The sequence below is a fragment of the Anser anser genome (genome assembly GCF_964211835.1).
Source record: "Anser anser genome assembly, chromosome: 7".
Classification (NCBI taxonomy): Eukaryota; Metazoa; Chordata; class Aves; order Anseriformes; family Anatidae; genus Anser; species Anser anser.
The window spans coordinates 20,823,076-20,839,270 of record NC_139727.1 but is presented as its reverse complement, the minus strand read 5'-3'; the positions used below and the strand labels follow the sequence as shown (position 1 = coordinate 20,839,270).

Below are 16,195 nucleotides of genomic sequence, written 5' to 3'. Positions count from 1 at the left end.
CCTGGCAGACTTAAGAACAAGTAGAATTTCAGGATGTAAAGAGATGCTTCAAGGAAAGATGGCACTCTGTCTGGCACCTGTGTCATGGGCTGCAGCAACTGAGAACAGAGGTAGCATGGAAAGTGTTATGCTTGGAGGGAGAAAATTTAACTAGCTCCGAGTATCTGCTGGTAGCAAAACATCCATGAGAAGACACTAGATAATGAGAGAGTTGCCCTAGTTTTGCAGAATGACTCTAACATTTGTAATAATGCAGGGAGGGAAAAAGGGACTTTGCAAACATGGTTGGGAAGTTTATTGGAGTGGGTGAGTCTGGCCAGCATATTGATCTGATTTAGAATGGCTTCAGCTGATCATAAACTTTCCCCAGATCAGTGTGTGCTAAACAGAACAAAAGGTTAATCTGCCTAGGATAAGCATATCACAAGGAGAGGGGAGAAAGTGGGAAGGAGAGAGTAGTTTTACTGGTATACAGAGTCACATCTTAAGTGATGGCTAGCGCTGATCTGTGCTGAAAAGCCACAGAAAATGGTCTGTAGTTGGTGTGCAAATCCTCTTCTCTGTATCTAGGTATAGGTCAGAGAATATGGGTTCATAAGGGTCTAGAATAAATTCTGAGGATCAGCAGTACTTCAGGGTCCATGATGTTTGGGGATCACTGCTTAGTTTATAGTGAGGGATGTAACTTTCCTAGGTGTGCTAATCTTAATTAACAATTTTTTTTTTCTTTTTACAATTCATATTTTTTTCAAGTAAATCCCCTTTTGGCTGAAGAAGATGAAGTTCTAGGAAAATTACCTCAATTTACTTCAGGGATTGGGTTGTTAGAATACTCAATAACTAACTAACTAACTAACTAACTAACTAACTAACTAACTAACTAAATAAATAGGGGTGCCTTGCACCATGTTTTTGATTGAGTCAGACTTAATCAAGTTAGAGTTTTCAGTCTCTTAGCTGGAAGCATTGACTACAGGTTCAGATTTCTTGAGGCAAACTGAAAATCTGCTTTTGGCCTGAGGTTAAAGTCAAACTAAAAGCTGCAAAGCAACTTTTTTAAAACAGAGGACCCTTCTGAGTCTCAAGTTTTCTACTTGCAAAGTAAAAACTTGTTTTTTCCACAAAACTTAGCAGAGGAGTTATTTCTGTTCAGAAAATACCTGGCAGCAGAATGATCAGAGCTTTAAGCTTCCTAAACCAACTTACTTCAAATATCTATTGTTTTGTTTGTTTTGTTTCACATCAAAATTTATACACAGGTTGCATTTGAAGGGAAGGGGTGCAGTATTTTTAATGAAACAGACATCTGCAGCTGCAATTTGAATCTGTAGCTTGGAAAATGTTCTTCTGCAAAATGCAAAGCTCAGGAGTTGAAAACCAAGGGGCTTGGTTGTATGTTCAAGCAGGATCTGACTGAGATTTTTGGTTAAGCACAACTTTGTTCAGTAGTCAAGCTGAGGACTTCTAGGTGAAACACAACCACGTGATCCAGGAGTTGAACGACAGGTGGTTTCCTGTTTAGTAAGAGAGTATCTGTCTGAATCCCCACTGCCAAAAAAATCTAGAATGATGGAAGGAGAGTTACAAGCGTGCACTGGTATGAGCCAGAACGACTGTTGTCTATTATAAGAGACATGGCTTTCCAACTCATTAGACTTTTGGCTGCTACATTTTGGGCTGTCTTAACTTTTCCATCTAAAACTTTGCTGTTTTAAATTGCTTTTAATTCCCTGAAGCTTACACCTGCTGGGTTAAAGTTAGTGCCAAGCCAGGTGGAACCAGATGAAATTTGCTGAAGGAATTTCTGGAAGGCAAGATGAATTCTACTGCAGTAAACGCCGGTTTTGATATGGCTGCATAGTAGAGGCTTTGATGAATATAGTCACTGTTCAGCCTGTCCTGCTGTCTTGTCCAGTGCTAAAGGAAACAGGCCTGTATGGCTCTGCTATCTATATAATGGTTATACGTTACATTGAGAATGGTCCTGCATTGTTATCCCATCCAATTCCCTGTGAATTTTCAAAAAGATGTACTGGTGAACAGTAAGTGCCTGCTTCTCAACTACTTCATTTACAAATGAGTTTTGAAGTATTCACTTCCTCTGCTTTGGTTTTCACCTCTGTTCCTTTCTAGCAGCTTGGGTGTGCAATAGCCTCTTAACCACATGCAAAAACCACCTTGGCTCAGTTTCTTGGATCCTAGAAGCACCAAGCACTAATCTTATTGGACCTCTTGACTTCTTTGATACTAAGCAGAGTACATTTGTAATGCTTATTGGTGTCCTCTGCAAGAGACTGTGCTCCACACCTACATATGTGTTGCTTGTTAGTATCCTGCTTCCCCCAGCACATGCAGGCAATCACCCTCCTCTGCACTGAAGGGCCAGCCTCTCCCAGCATGTCTGGAGAGCCTCCTCTGCAACATGTAGATAGTTAGCTAGGTCATGACTCTAGCAGAATAGCGTTTGGTAGTAGATGTGTTAGTACCTGCTCCATAATTACATATTTTTTCCAGTTACTGTGTAATTACACTTAGGAGAACTAGGTCTGGGCTGTCAGAAATCTTCACTGTGGCTCAGCTGAGCATAGCAGTCTTCTTTATCCTGCATCATTATGATAATATAGTGTGTGTTCCTAGTTTCTTTATAATTTCATGGGGATAGCTTTGTTTAGATAGATTTTTGAGCAGAGAAAATGAGCATGTGTATACCTTGGTCAGTTGTGGACTTGGAATCCCCTGTTTACTAAGACACCTTGTCAGATGTTGGCATTCTTAAAACAATCCTAAGCTGGTGGCCACTCCAGACCAAGTATTGAGATGTTTATCTGTTGGGCCATCATGTTTTTCCTGCTTAAGAGTCCCAGGAGCATCCTGGAAGCTGGAAATATATCCTAACAGATTATGCCACAGACAGCAAGGCGCTGCATCTTTTCAAGAGGTGGAAAGGAAACAAGTGTGCTTGTTCTGAAAATAATTGTCCAGATTTCTTCTCCAGTGCATGCAGGCCATCACCTTTTACCACCAGCCCACCTCTGCCCACCTGAAGATTAGAGATGACATTACCATGCTGGGAGAGTCTGAGGAGAGATAAGCTATTTCTGCAGGGTACTTTGAAACTAAAACTTCCTGTGCAATGCTCCTTTGTAGTTGCATAATGGTAAGGGAAGTTCTCAGGGCTCAAACTTGAGGAGGGAGCATGGTGTAGGTTTTGAACTCTCATTTATTTGCTTCTTACTATAGGGCAGATGCGTGTATTTTCCTGCCTGTTTTCCTCAGTGGTGCTTCTTTCTAGTAGTTTTAAATACCTTTGGCTTTCCTGACAGAAATCACTTTGCCAAAGCCTGTACTGACCTGTGCCTTGAAATATGTGCAACTTGTTCCTAGTAGTGACTTACCTTCCAGAGCAACCCTAGGAGCTGCTTGGTTGAACAAAAAAAAACCTTTTGTGTCCCTGCCCTTTGTTCATCTAGTCTGACATGTCAAAATGTGGGTCAAAGTACTTCAGGGAAATTAAGAAATTCTGGCCTGCGTGACTCCCTCTCTCCTTTTTGAAGATATTAAACTTTTTGAATGGGATGGGTCTCTTTTCACCTCCAGCTTCCGACCCGCCCATCTAATAGTGATCATGGCTGAAAAATTAGCAAGTGTGTGATAGCATGAGGCCGAGGAACATCCCCTGACATTTCCATGAGAAAGGGAGCCAGATGTTCGGTCTTGTCAGATCTTTTAAAGCACTGCTTCTTAACACGGGATTTTTGGAAACTTCCTTACCATCGCTGAGGAAACCAAGCTGCAGCTCAAGGGGAGCTTTATAACATCAGTGGGTTATGACATTAAAAGAACAACCTGAAAGTAGGCAAGCTAAGGTCCCCGCTCCTTGGAATGGGTGTTTGCATGTGCCTAGTGAATATTCTCAAGGAAGGGGATAGGAACTTTGGTACGTGTGATTCTGCAACCTAGGCAGTCAGCTGCTCTGGGCATATACACGGTCATTCCTTGCTCCAGTGAAGTTCTCCAGGCGCAGAGAACAGGAACTACAATAGTTGTTGCTTTCCCACACATTGGAAGCTGCAGTTCCCAAAAGGAACATATGCAAACTGTTTGCTTCCCGAAAGTCACTCTGGGATCCACATTTCATCAGCTGCAGCAGGACACAAAAACAGGAAGGTGGGGAGCAGAGTGAGCTGTGGTGTTCGTATTTTATCCTGTGCTGTGTGACATCAGGGTAGATGCTGGACAGCCGAAGTCTGGAGTCACTGGGGTTTGTCATGCTTTTTTTTACAATGTTTTAACCTAAAAGACACTTAACAGTGGTAAACTAGGGTGAACTTCACAGAGAAGCAGGTAATAAGGGAAAACAGATTCACTGGCAGCAATCTTGGGGTTGCAAGGTGGAGTGGGCTATTATTTTTTGTTCTATCAGTGGATGAGATATTCCTCAGTGGGGCTGAAACCTTGAAAGTGCTGTTGTGTGTAAAGATGAAAGAAGAAGTATGCCTTTTTAAAAGCTGTTTCTCCTGTGTCCTTTTACTGATTATCTTCTACCCCAGGAACCCTGACAAATTTCACATCATATCCTTTGGTGAGGTCTCAGGTGGTAGCTGACCTTGTGCCAATACCATGAATGAAAATCCTTAGACTACAAGCCACCAACCTGTACATAGCAGCCATCTGCAAACATTGCGTTAGACCCCAATATCCTTCAGAGAGTCACTCCTTTTGCTGTTTTGTTATTTTTCCCATCTCTTGCAGCTTGTGGAGAGACGTTGCAGGATACAACAGGGAATTTCTCAGCCCCTGGCTTTCCAAATGGCTACCCCTCCTATTCCCACTGTGTCTGGAGAATCTCGGTGACCCCGGGGGAGAAGGTAGGTGCCACGCAAGGACAACGTGTACTCTGCACTTCTGCACGTGTGTTTCTGCCTGTGATGACATTGTTAGTAGCTACCAAAAGATTGTGCTGCACATTTCTGCATGCCTGATATGCAGGGATGAAGCCTGGAAAGGCTCCTGAGCACTGCTGTTGTCCTCCCAGAGATGGGACCAGGAATATGTGGTCCTTAGAAGAGGTAATTCTGGAATAGAGCCCCCTTGCAGGTCTGGGCTGTGAGTTGATCTCTGATCCTTTCTCTCAAATCACAGCTAGACCCTGCCTGGACAGTTTCCTCAGCTACTCAGCATGCCACCTGGTATATCCGATTGAATTGAGAGCTGAGAAAGTCACCTTTCAAACCAAATGCTGGTCAGATGAGTTACATAAAATGGATCAGCGAGATGGGGCCCTGCAGGGAGCTGAGGAGTTATGAGTGACAGCAGGGGTCTGCCCCTGTCATACGGGCATAGCGCCCCTGTCAGGGGACCCCTGCTCCCAGCCTTGAAATGCTGAGGCCTGCTCTACATTGGTTAGCTGCTCTGTCCACTTTACAGTTCCTTTTGTGATATTGATCTTCCTGTGAAAATGAAACCTTTCTTTAATCCACTAATGCCAGCCCCTCAGCCTTTCATGTCGTACCAGGCTGCAATAATTCATGGCCTGGCTTGGGAGCTTTGTGGCAGAGCAGCTTTGCTGAGGACCACCCTTAAGACATGCTTAGGACTGAGACTCGAATGAACAAAGGATAGCAGAGCTTACTTGTTGTGAGTCTTCGTCATTGGCTTCAGGGAGAGCTTTGCAGGGAGGAAAAGGTACCAAGAGCAGGCCAGGTTTTGAAACAATTTCTGTGGCAGACAATATATATAAATTAATATGAGGGTCAAATTGTGCAAAGACAAAAATGCCACAAATACATCCCATCCAGTGACTTCCTTAGGCCCAGAGCAAGGCCAGTAATCCTTGTTACAGAGGAAGGAGACAAACGGGACAACATTTTCTTGCTGAACTCTGTTCTGTAAAGCCACTGAACATAATTGCATCACAGTGATTATGTTAATATAAGTGTCAGAATGTGGAAGCTTGTCAGCAAAATCAGCTGTTTATTAGTGGAAACATTTATATGAGGGAATAAACCCCAAACATATGTATTTTGGGGAAATGTGTGTCTCCATAATATTCACATTAATCAAAACCAAGGATTTCATTTTTAATTTAGAGAAAAAAAGTCTTTTTAGTAGCATTTTAGTAACTGGGGAGCAGTGACTGTGTGAACTATAGAATGGATGGTAAAATGCTGTCTTCTGTAATGTACTGTATAGTATAATTAAAATTCGTTGAGAAGCCTTCTTTTTTCAAGGAAAGCTGGTTTAAAACTCCAACCAGTTGTCCAACTATCTTTTCCTGCATACTCACACGCTGTAGCAAAGATGAAGTATGTAATCTATAGGGTATTCATTTTAAAGTAGTTCATATTCCAAAGACAAATCTGTTCTTTCAGATTATGTTGAATTTCACATCAATGGATTTATTTAAAAGTCGCCTTTGCTGGTATGATTATGTGGAGGTGCGTGATGGCTACTGGAGGAAGGCTCCGTTACTGGGTGAGTAGCTGTTTCGTATTAATTGCATTTTGTGTGTTCTACTTGAAGCTTATTGTGGGGGAAAAAAACAACAGAGCAAACAAACAAAACACCATAAACCAGCCTGGAAGGAGCTGGTTTACCTGGAAGGAGCCTGTGTCCAGGCAGTGCACTGGCCATGTATTAATGTCTCCGTCCAGAGATGTCAGTGTGCTGTATTCACACCAAATGATCAATGCTCCAAGTCTTTTGGTAGCAAAGACTTTATTCCTTTTCTAGCTCGAGAAGTGAGGCAGAGAGGGAAGTGAGTGAAGGGTATGGCTGGGATTAGAAATGTGGTCTCTGGAGCTTTACAATTATTTTTTTTTGGTAAGATCTGAGTAGAACCATGAGATGATAAGAACGAAGCAGTCATATAGCTCCTGGCCCAAGCTCCTGCAATTTTCTCCTTAAGAATACAAATCATGGAATCACAGAATAGTTTGAATTGGAAGGGACCTTAAAGACCACCTAAATCCAATCCCCCTGCCATGGGCAGTGACACCTCCCACTAGACCAGGTTGCTCAAAGGCCCATCCAGCCTGGCTTTGAACACTTCTGGGGATGGGGCATCCACAGTTTTTCTGGGCAGCCTGTTCCATTCACGGCCGTTTGTACTTTGAGCCTCTGTACTTTTAGCAGCGAAATTGCCTCTGGGCCCGAGGATTACTCACCGTGCCTAGGATATCAAACTGTGCAAGGGCTCTCTTCTACCTCTGCTCCCAAAGTTCTCAAGAAAGTGCAGGTCCTCCTCAGTGTCCTCCCTATTCATTCCTCTGCCTCCTGCTATCATAATTGCAAGTTTTCTCCCACCCTGAGTGGGCAGTCAAAGTTCCCTCTTACTTTTCCCAGCTTTGCCACTGGCTCTATCCTGACCTTCTCACTTCTGTGTCCTTACATGCAAACAGTTATTTCCACCCAAAAGGAAAGAAGCAATCAGCTTGTGTAGCATCACCAGCTGCGTTAGAGGTGCTGTACCCAGTGCTGCAGCACATATCTGTGCTAGTGTGAGGTCAGTGGGGTGATGGAAATTTAGGTGCCATGCTCACCTTAGCCCCATGGGAAATTCCAGCTGTAATACAGAATGAAGTTCTTAGGTTGGAGCTGGACTGCTCTCTAGAGGTTTCCATGGGTCTGTGTTTCAGCACGGAGTTGGCAGCTGTTTTTATTGCTTCCTGTCTGTTTTGGGGTTGGTAGCAGCTATTGTTTTCTGCTGCACATACATCAGGTAACATTGCTCCTGTGGCTTTAACTTAGGTCCCCATTATTTATTTTTTTTCTGCCAAGTAATTTGAAGGTATTTCAGAAGCCAAGCCACCTCCCTGTCACCTTCATGCAGGTGTACTCGTGAGTGTTTCCATCTGGAATGAGACACTGCTTGAGTGGCCACAGCTCCCGCAAGGAGCTGAGCCCATGAAATTAGCTCGGAAGAGGCAGACAGACGGCAATTCAGCAGGGGGCGGGGAGGGGGATTAGTGTGAATTGTGAAAGCATGGACTTCTTGCAGAGAAAAAAAAGTACATGTGCGCTGCATATTTTCCCAGGGAAGTGTGTGAAAACCCAGCCTTTAAATGGTATATAACTTTTTATGAATGGGCCCTTTATCATGCTCTGAGGAGCTTGCTCATTCTAGTTCTTCATCTGCGTTTCCTCTCCTTGACACCCTTGTTAAACTGCAAGTATAAATCCAGGAGGCAGTTGCTCAGTGACCCTAGAGGAAGGAGCTTTGCAGCACTGATGCTGTTTGTTAGTATCCTTTTGGGGAGTGAAGATGGGAGATGGTGTTGTTATGCTGTAGGCCTGTGTCACGCTTCCCCAGCAGCGCTGGGCAGCTTTGGGGCGCAGAGGCTCAGAACAGAACAGCTGAGTATAGCTCAGGTGTGGACTAATGTTTGAGTGAGGGACTCCACAAGGGGAAAAAGTTGGCGGTGAAACTGCTGTTGGAGAGAAGCAAAGTTCGCAACTCCCTTTCTGTGCGTTCTCGTTTGCCCTGACTGGCCTGTCACGGGGGCAGAACTCTTGCATCCCTGAAGGTTATCAGCTTCCCGAGGCTGCCAAATGGTGATGATGAGGTGGGCAGAGACAAAAGTGGCAACAGCTGATTGTGTGCAGACAACTACACAGGGGGTCTCTCGGTTTCTAATGCACAAGATTCATGCCAACCACTCTCCCTGCATACGCAGGAATGTCGCAGTCTTCTCTGCCTGTCAGTCAATAGAACTAGAACAATCCGTCTCTTTATCCAGTGTAGGGAACCACTAATACAGCCTGCTAGTGGGAACTAAGGTGTTGTCTTGCCACTAAAGCATAAACCAGGTTTCCACCCAATGGAGGGTTTTCAAAGAAGAAAGATTGTCTGGTTTCACAAGGCCAGGATCAGGATCCTTATCACTACTGTCCTGACTGAATTTTAACCCAAGTAACTGCTCTCTGCCCCTGTCAAACTCCTACAGGGAATTCAGTCGGACAAGGTGCCAAGGCCTTCAGCACATAGCCCTGCTGGTGTCAGCTGAAGTGAAGAACTGTGTTTGCAGCATGTGCTCTTTGTGCATACTTAGTGTTTGCTCTGTTTCCATGAGGAGCTTCTGGGTGGGACAGGCAGAGGAACACCAGAACTGAGTGAGGGTTGTTGAGGTGGTTTGGGCTGTTCTGGCAGGTGCCTTCTGCAGCTGGTCTGTTTTAGGATTGTCCATTGCTGAGGGTTTCAGGTATATACCAGTGCTGATGCATACCAGAGAGCTCATGGCAGAGTGCATGATGGACTAAAAAGGTTCTTGGTCACAAAGATACTGAATGGGAAAGAGATTGAATGACTATGAAGGTTTAACCCCAAAGAGGTAGGTTTACTAGAGGAATAAGACCAGAGGATGAGATAAGGGACTTTTAGCACCAGTAACAGGATAAGCTGTGTTAGATGGTTCTTTAGGGATTCCGCATAATCATCTTAGCCACATCCTGCCCTCAGATTGACTTGGACAATTTGGTCTTGGGTGCAAATAACTGAAGGAGTTTCCAACATTTAACAGGTGGAAAGGACATTCCCAATGTCCTATCTCCAGGACAGGGAATGGTTCTCCACCTTTGTCAGTTCATTTGCCCAATCATGTAATTAAAACAAGAACCCCTTTGAACTTACCAGGGTAACAAAAGCTGCGTCTATGATTACGGGATTCTCCTGCCAGCTGAAGGAAATCTGTATTTAATAATTGAAGAGGATTAGAATTAATGGGGAAAAAAGAGAGAGTCTTCCAAAAGTAGGCGTGGTGGGAGTGAAAGGGTGTTTTACACAACCACTGCTCCTTTAACCACAGATTGTCTTTGCTTCCTAGAACCACAGGTGCCTGCCACCAGTAGGTGTGCTGCCAGTCAGCCAGGAGATCTTGATCATCTCTTTCCTGCCTTCTAGGTAGATTTTGTGGCGACAAGATCCCTGAACCAGTAATCTCCACGGACAGCAGGCTGTGGATCGAGTTCCGGAGCAGCAGTAACATCCTGGGCAAAGGCTTCTTTGTGGTCTATGAAGGTACAGCCTTTAGCTAGAAGTGTGTCACGTTGCATGGAGCAGTCAGAACAGGATGCAAGGATTTATGGGGTCAGTAGGAGTTCAGCTTCACCATGTAGTTAGACACAGCACCCGCTCTTGCTTTTATGGGAATTGGCAGAATTTGTGAGCTGTTTCAGCAGACCAAGGTATGGATCTTCCAACTAGATCATCACATTTCTTCTGGAGAATAGGATAGGATAGCAGCACAGGGCAGTGGCTTCCATTCATAGCCCAGGGTGCTGTTTGCCCTAACCTGCCTCTGCAAGCAGGCTTACTATGTGTAGCAAGGGTTGCTTTTAGTAATTTAACAAAGTTCTGGTTTAGGTCATATACTTTACATCACTTAATGCAGCTTATTTTGTTGGTGTTTTTTTGCTTAACTCAAATGCAAAGGCTGTTCTTTGGTTTCTCCCTTCTATTTACTTAAAGAAGATTAGAAATTAGCATGGTGGATTTTCTGCAGATCAGGTACTTTCAAAGTTTGCATGGCACTGGGATGCTGAGACAGCTTCAGAGGAGAAGCAAAGTCATTAGTAACATCCCCTTTCCATGTATGCTTATTTTTGACAATAACAATGCTAAGTTGTATTAAAAGCCTTCATTGTTCTCTGAGCATCAGGCATTTTCTTAGAAGTACCAGTGTCCTCAGCAGTAGTGAGTTTGAGTGGAATGGTACCAACGATACATCATCTTTCTGCAGCTGCAGGAACAAGCATGACATTGGAAACTCAGTGCTGAGTGTCCAGAATATTCATGAATAATGATAATAACAGAGGAAAGCAAAGAAAATGCAGGACTGTTGGGGAGGTGCAAATAAAGCATATGAGGATTTCACAACAGTGTGGGGTTGGCACATCCTTTACATAGGAGAAATGTCTGGTTTCTGCAGGAATCGTTGTCCAGAGGCAGAGGTAGCTTGCCTGATTTTTATGTTTCTCCTGAGAAGCAGCTATTGCCTGGACCACGTGGTTTGTAACACCCCTTTTATGGTACTTTGCTTGAATTAGAAGTGATCAAACTAGTGGGTCTCTAATAGACTGTTTTATTTAGGTTTATTGCTTTTGTGGGCCAGTCAGCTTAGTTCTTAGCACTGGAGGATAACCCACTGTATCTGCTCTAACTTTGAAAGAAAAAAGAAACGTAAGGAATGTTCTTGGGAAGCATCTTCTCTGTTCTTCATGATGTGTGTTCATATGGCATCATGGTTTATATTGATAAATGATATTGAAGTATTCTTTTATATATATATATTTGCTACAACCCAAAGTCAGTTTGCAAAACTTTATTTTCTTTGGATAACTGTCCGTATATCCTTATATCATGTTGATGAATAAGTGACCCCTATAGGTTCATTAAAGATGAGCAATAATTGCTTCACTTAATTTCTGAGGAGAGCAAATGAAAGTGGTATGTGTATCTAGTGGGTCAGACTTTGCGTCCCTCTGACTGTTCATATTTTCCTGCTTCTTCGGGGTTTCAGCTTTCTACGTAATCCTTTCCTGTAAGCAACTTCCCTTTGGAAAGGTGGGAAATCTATTGCTGATTCTGAGAGCAAGTACAGGTTATGACTGGTGGAAGCCGGTTTGTAGCAGTGATGGCCCACTTCTTATTTCTTTTCTTAACTCAGCCTCATCCTATTAGAGGAGCAGGTAATGAGATTGTCTGCATCTCTCTGGATATTTTATGTGCAGAAGTGGGAGAGTTTCCAAAAATCTTCCGTAATCCCAATTTCCCTCTGATTCAACAGCAGATAGGTAATAGCTTGTTTCTTTCCTTCATTGTCAGGTAGTTTGCTCTGATGCTTTGTGACTTCTGCGTCTAGGCAATAAGGGTAATTTTTATTTCCAAGAGAGACTGCTCTGAAGTCTTTAATTTTCTGTTAATTTTTGTCATAAAGTTTTCTGCATTGCTTTTAGTTACTCTTTTTCTTTCGAACTCTTCTCCCTCACATATTGAAAAGTCAAGGTGGGTCTTACCACTGCTTCTCTGTCCTTTTCTAGGAATGCATCTAAACTTCTGTGCATTCAAACTTTGCTGGGAGCTCTGTGGGTGAGGACTGATTTTTGGATTAGATTCCTCCAGTTCTTGTCTCTAAGGTTTTAAGTAGAAGGGAGAAAGGAGGTAGAAGCACATAGCTGTGTAATGGTAGAATTATTGTATAGTAAAAGACAGGAAGTCAGTTTAGTGAAAGTGTCCTCATTTTTTCAGTCATATTGTTCCTTTTCTTTTGTTATATTCAAAATGGAGAAGATGCTGGTGGTTTTGTCCTATAGCACTGCTGGCAGCCTCAAATTTATCATTGTTATTGCCTTCTCAGACTCTGTCAACAGATGTTTTTTCCATTTAGCAGTAAAACTCTTCTAGTACAGTTAACCACTCAACTGAATATTAGTGTGAACTACTGCCATGGATAGAGAAACTACTGTTTGCAGGCTGACAATTTTATGGCTGTTAAAAATGAAAAAGTAAAAGACATTGTCGTTTTTTTGCTCTCATAGTCCTCTTTCTGTTAGGTGGGGAACCAGTTCACTAAAGGGTGCCTCAGAGGTTCTAGCACCACTTGTAGCTCTGAATATGTGAACTTGGACTGCGATCTAAATTGTGCTCTGCAGCTGAATTTCAGGTGCAACTATTTGGTTGTGCCTGAGCTCTGATTCTCTAAGAAGTTAGCACTGCACTAGTGAAGCACTTCTTTTAAATAGATTACAGTTAAATATCAGCAACTCACAAGACAAAACCAAGACAATGTTACCTGCTATGAGCAATTTTTAGGACATAAGGAGGCTCATATCTGCACAGCTAACTCCCTCCAGATGCAGGACCTTGCACTTGCCTTTGTTAAATTTCAAGAGGTTCCTGTCTGCCCATCTCTCCAGCCTGTTGAGATCCTTCCGAACAGCAGCACAGCACTCTGGAGTATCAGCTACTTCTTCCTGTTTTGTATATTCAGCAAACCTGCTGAGGAGGCACTCTATTCCTTCATCCAAGTCACTGATTTAATTTATTACTCAGTTAAACAATACCAGACCCAGTATTGACCCCTGGTGGACACCACTAGCTATAGGTCTCTAACTAGACTGTGCCACTCATGACATCCCTCTGAGACCTGCCATTCAGCCAGTTCTCAGTCCAACTCACCATCCACTCATCCAGCCCACACTGACTGAGCTTGCCTATGAGGATGTCATGGGAGACAGTGCCAAAAGCCTTGCTGAAGTCCAGGCAGACAATATCCACTCTTCTGTCATCTGTCCAGCCAGTTGTCCTATCACAGAAGGCAACTAGGTTGGTTAAGCATGATTTCCCTCTGGTGAACCTGTGCTGACTATTCCTGATCACCTTCTTGTCTTCCACATGCTTAGTGATTCCTCTAGGATGAGTTTTTCCATCACCTCTCCAGGGACTGAGGAGAGGCTGACTGGCCTGTAGTTCCCTGGGTCCTCTTTCTCGCCCTTTTTGAAGACTGGGGTGATGCTTTCGTTCAGTTTTCAGGCACCTCTCCTGCTTGCCACTATGCTGAATTGCTGTTGTCTTTGAGGTCTCTGCTATTTTTGTATGAAACCAGATTTTGTATTAAGTTATCTGTTCTTGGTCTTTAAATTTATTCATTTTTTCATCTAGCACAAACTTAAATTTTTCATGCGCAGTAGTCAGCCTGAAGGTCTCCTGGTGAACAGCTCAACTCACGCTTGTTAATACTGCCATCTTGTGGTTGGATTAGATTTGCAGCTGTTCTTTTTTTTTTTTTTTCCCTTCCATCTTTTCCTGGTCCTTATTGCTGATTGCAGGTGTTAAGCAGTTATGGAGTTGACCTAGAGTGTGAAACACACAAATCCATAAAATTCTTTGTCTCAGTGAGTTCACCTTCTAGAGAGGTTGGTACAGCAAGACAGGAGATGCTATTAAAGACTTAATGTTAGATTTTTAAAACCTGCCATGACATTTGTGTTGCCTTTGTGCAAGAAGTGTTACCGATACAGATTTGAATGAGGAAGAATGCTAGCTATGGAGCAGGCTTTACCCCTGCAATGTCATGTTTTTGCTGCTTGTTTCTTATGAAGCTATTTGTGGTGGAGAAATTCACAAAGATGCTGGCCAGATCCAATCTCCTAATTACCCAGATGACTACAGACCTTCCAAAGAGTGCATCTGGAAGATCACAGTTCCTGAGGGCTTTCACATAGGAATCATGTTCCAAGCCTTTGAGGTGAGAAATGCCATTGTAAGCTCTTGAATACTTATTGTTTAAGCTCTCTAGATCCTTTAAAATTAAAAGGGAAGTAATGTAAATAATAATACTTTAAAAAAAAAAAGTTCAGAACATTATTTATCCTCACCAGAAGTTTGCTCAGAAATTTTGAAGCCAAGTTTAAAATATGATGAGTTTTCAAAAACTGTTAGTCCAGATAGGAAGAATAAGAATGGGCACAAAATTGCTGATTATGTTAAGTAAGGGATTCAGGAGTCCTTAATACTTTACTCTGGTCAAATGAAACTGAATGTTCACATTCCAAGCAAAAAACCTCCCATTGGCGTTACAGGGACTTGGCAGATTTCAGGGTGTTTGTGACTGTCCAAAGAAACATCACACTTCCAGATGGCAGACAGTCCTTGAAAAGCTCAAAAAGGTTTTCTGCTATTATAGGATGTCTTACACTCTTAGTTAGGTGCTCGATGATCTATTTCTGACTACTAATGTGTTAGTCACAGTCGGGAGTGGACAGGACCTGGGTTTGTCCATAAATCCCATCTAGCTAATTGGTTGCTGTGGCTTGTGCACACTTACTGTGATTGTCCGAGAAAGAGCTGACACCGCTACTCCCTGACTATAACCCCAAGGCCATTCCTTGAGCACATTTGTTTGTAGTTGCTCTTCTCTATTACTTACAGCTTCTCATGGAAAAGTAGCTTGTCATGGAAAAAGTCAAGGACTGAGTTTCACTGGAGGGTAGCCATGAAATAGTTGTTGACCTGAGATGTATTCGTATTTGAATGTGATTTCAGCTGCAGTAGTAACAGCAGCCATGAGACATGCAGCTAGTTGAGACCAGTTTGGGATGCTGCTTTCAAAGCTGATCTCTGGCCAGTGTCTAACTGGGTAGCGATCCTGACTCAGCTCTCATGCTAGTGAGCTACAGGCCCACCCTTTTCTATTTGCAGATTGAATGGCATGACACATGTTCCTATGACTACCTGGAGATCCGAGATGGCCTCACTGAATACAGCCCATTGATCGGTCGATTCTGTGGCTACGAGAAGCCAGGAGATATCAAGTCCAGCTCAAATAAAGTATGGATGAAGTTTACATCTGATGCAACCATCAATAAAGCAGGCTTTGCAGCAAATTTCTTCAAAGGTATGTGATCTCTGGTACCTCTCAAGGTTGAACTTGGGGACCACTCATCCCCTAATCTACTGCCAAAATGAAGTTAGCATTTTATCTGCTTTTAGTTCAAAGCTTTTCGACTTACCTGTACAACTGCCAAAATCAAGTCTATACACAAATTGCTTTGAGATTATAGAAAGGTTTGATGATGAGGCATGAACATCACCTTACTGATGATCACGCTCGAAAAAGGGCAGCCTTTCTTTCATGGGTCATCACCAGCGCAGGCACTAGCACCTTGTGTGGAGTAACACAGGTATTAGCCTGTGATCTTATTTTCACTTGTTACATAGTCTTTCAGAAAATTATCACACGCTACTCCACTAGATTGAATGTGACCCCCATTTTTCTGTGCCAGTGGATACTGATATTTTCAAAGAAGGCATTAGTACTGTATAAAGAGTGTTAAAAATAACCCTCTGCTTTAGTTCTATTCCAAAAGTATCTTCTGGAGAGAAGGTAAATTGAAATATAAGTAGAATCCCAGGGAAAAAATTAGAATGCTTTTGGAAACAAACACGTTCCTAATCTGAGATCCTTTTCAGGAAGATGCGAATGAAGACAAAGATTTTTCTTAAGAGCTGGATCCAAGCCATGGTTCTTTACCAGCACCCTGGTGGCTTGACAGAGGCAGAAACCAAATATATAACTACTTGGGAAAATACCTGATGCGGTTGCTGTGAGGTAGTACCTAATAGCTGCAATGCCAATATTTGGATTGCATAAGTCCTTTATTTATTTCTAATTCAACTTGTGCCTTTATATTAAGGGTG

At 42.9% G+C, this 16,195-nt stretch overlaps 1 protein-coding gene across 18 annotated transcripts in view; it reads left to right on the top strand.

The window, feature by feature from the left end:
* The window catches only part of TLL2 (tolloid like 2), a 93,241-nt gene that overhangs the window by 57,489 nt on the left and 19,557 nt on the right, over positions 1-16,195 (top strand). For 17 of the 18 annotated variants that reach the window (XM_083844921.1, XM_083844923.1, XM_083844911.1 and 14 more), the window contains 5 exons: positions 4,753-4,868; positions 6,372-6,474; positions 9,899-10,015; positions 14,098-14,243; positions 15,197-15,392. In XM_083844921.1, coding sequence (XP_083701047.1) covers positions 4,753-4,868; positions 6,372-6,474; positions 9,899-10,015; positions 14,098-14,243; positions 15,197-15,392 — 678 coding nt within the window. The remainder of the gene's footprint in view (positions 1-4,752; positions 4,869-6,371; positions 6,475-9,898; positions 10,016-14,097; positions 14,244-15,196; positions 15,393-16,195) is intronic. The other variant, XM_083844922.1, reaches the window with a different exon arrangement.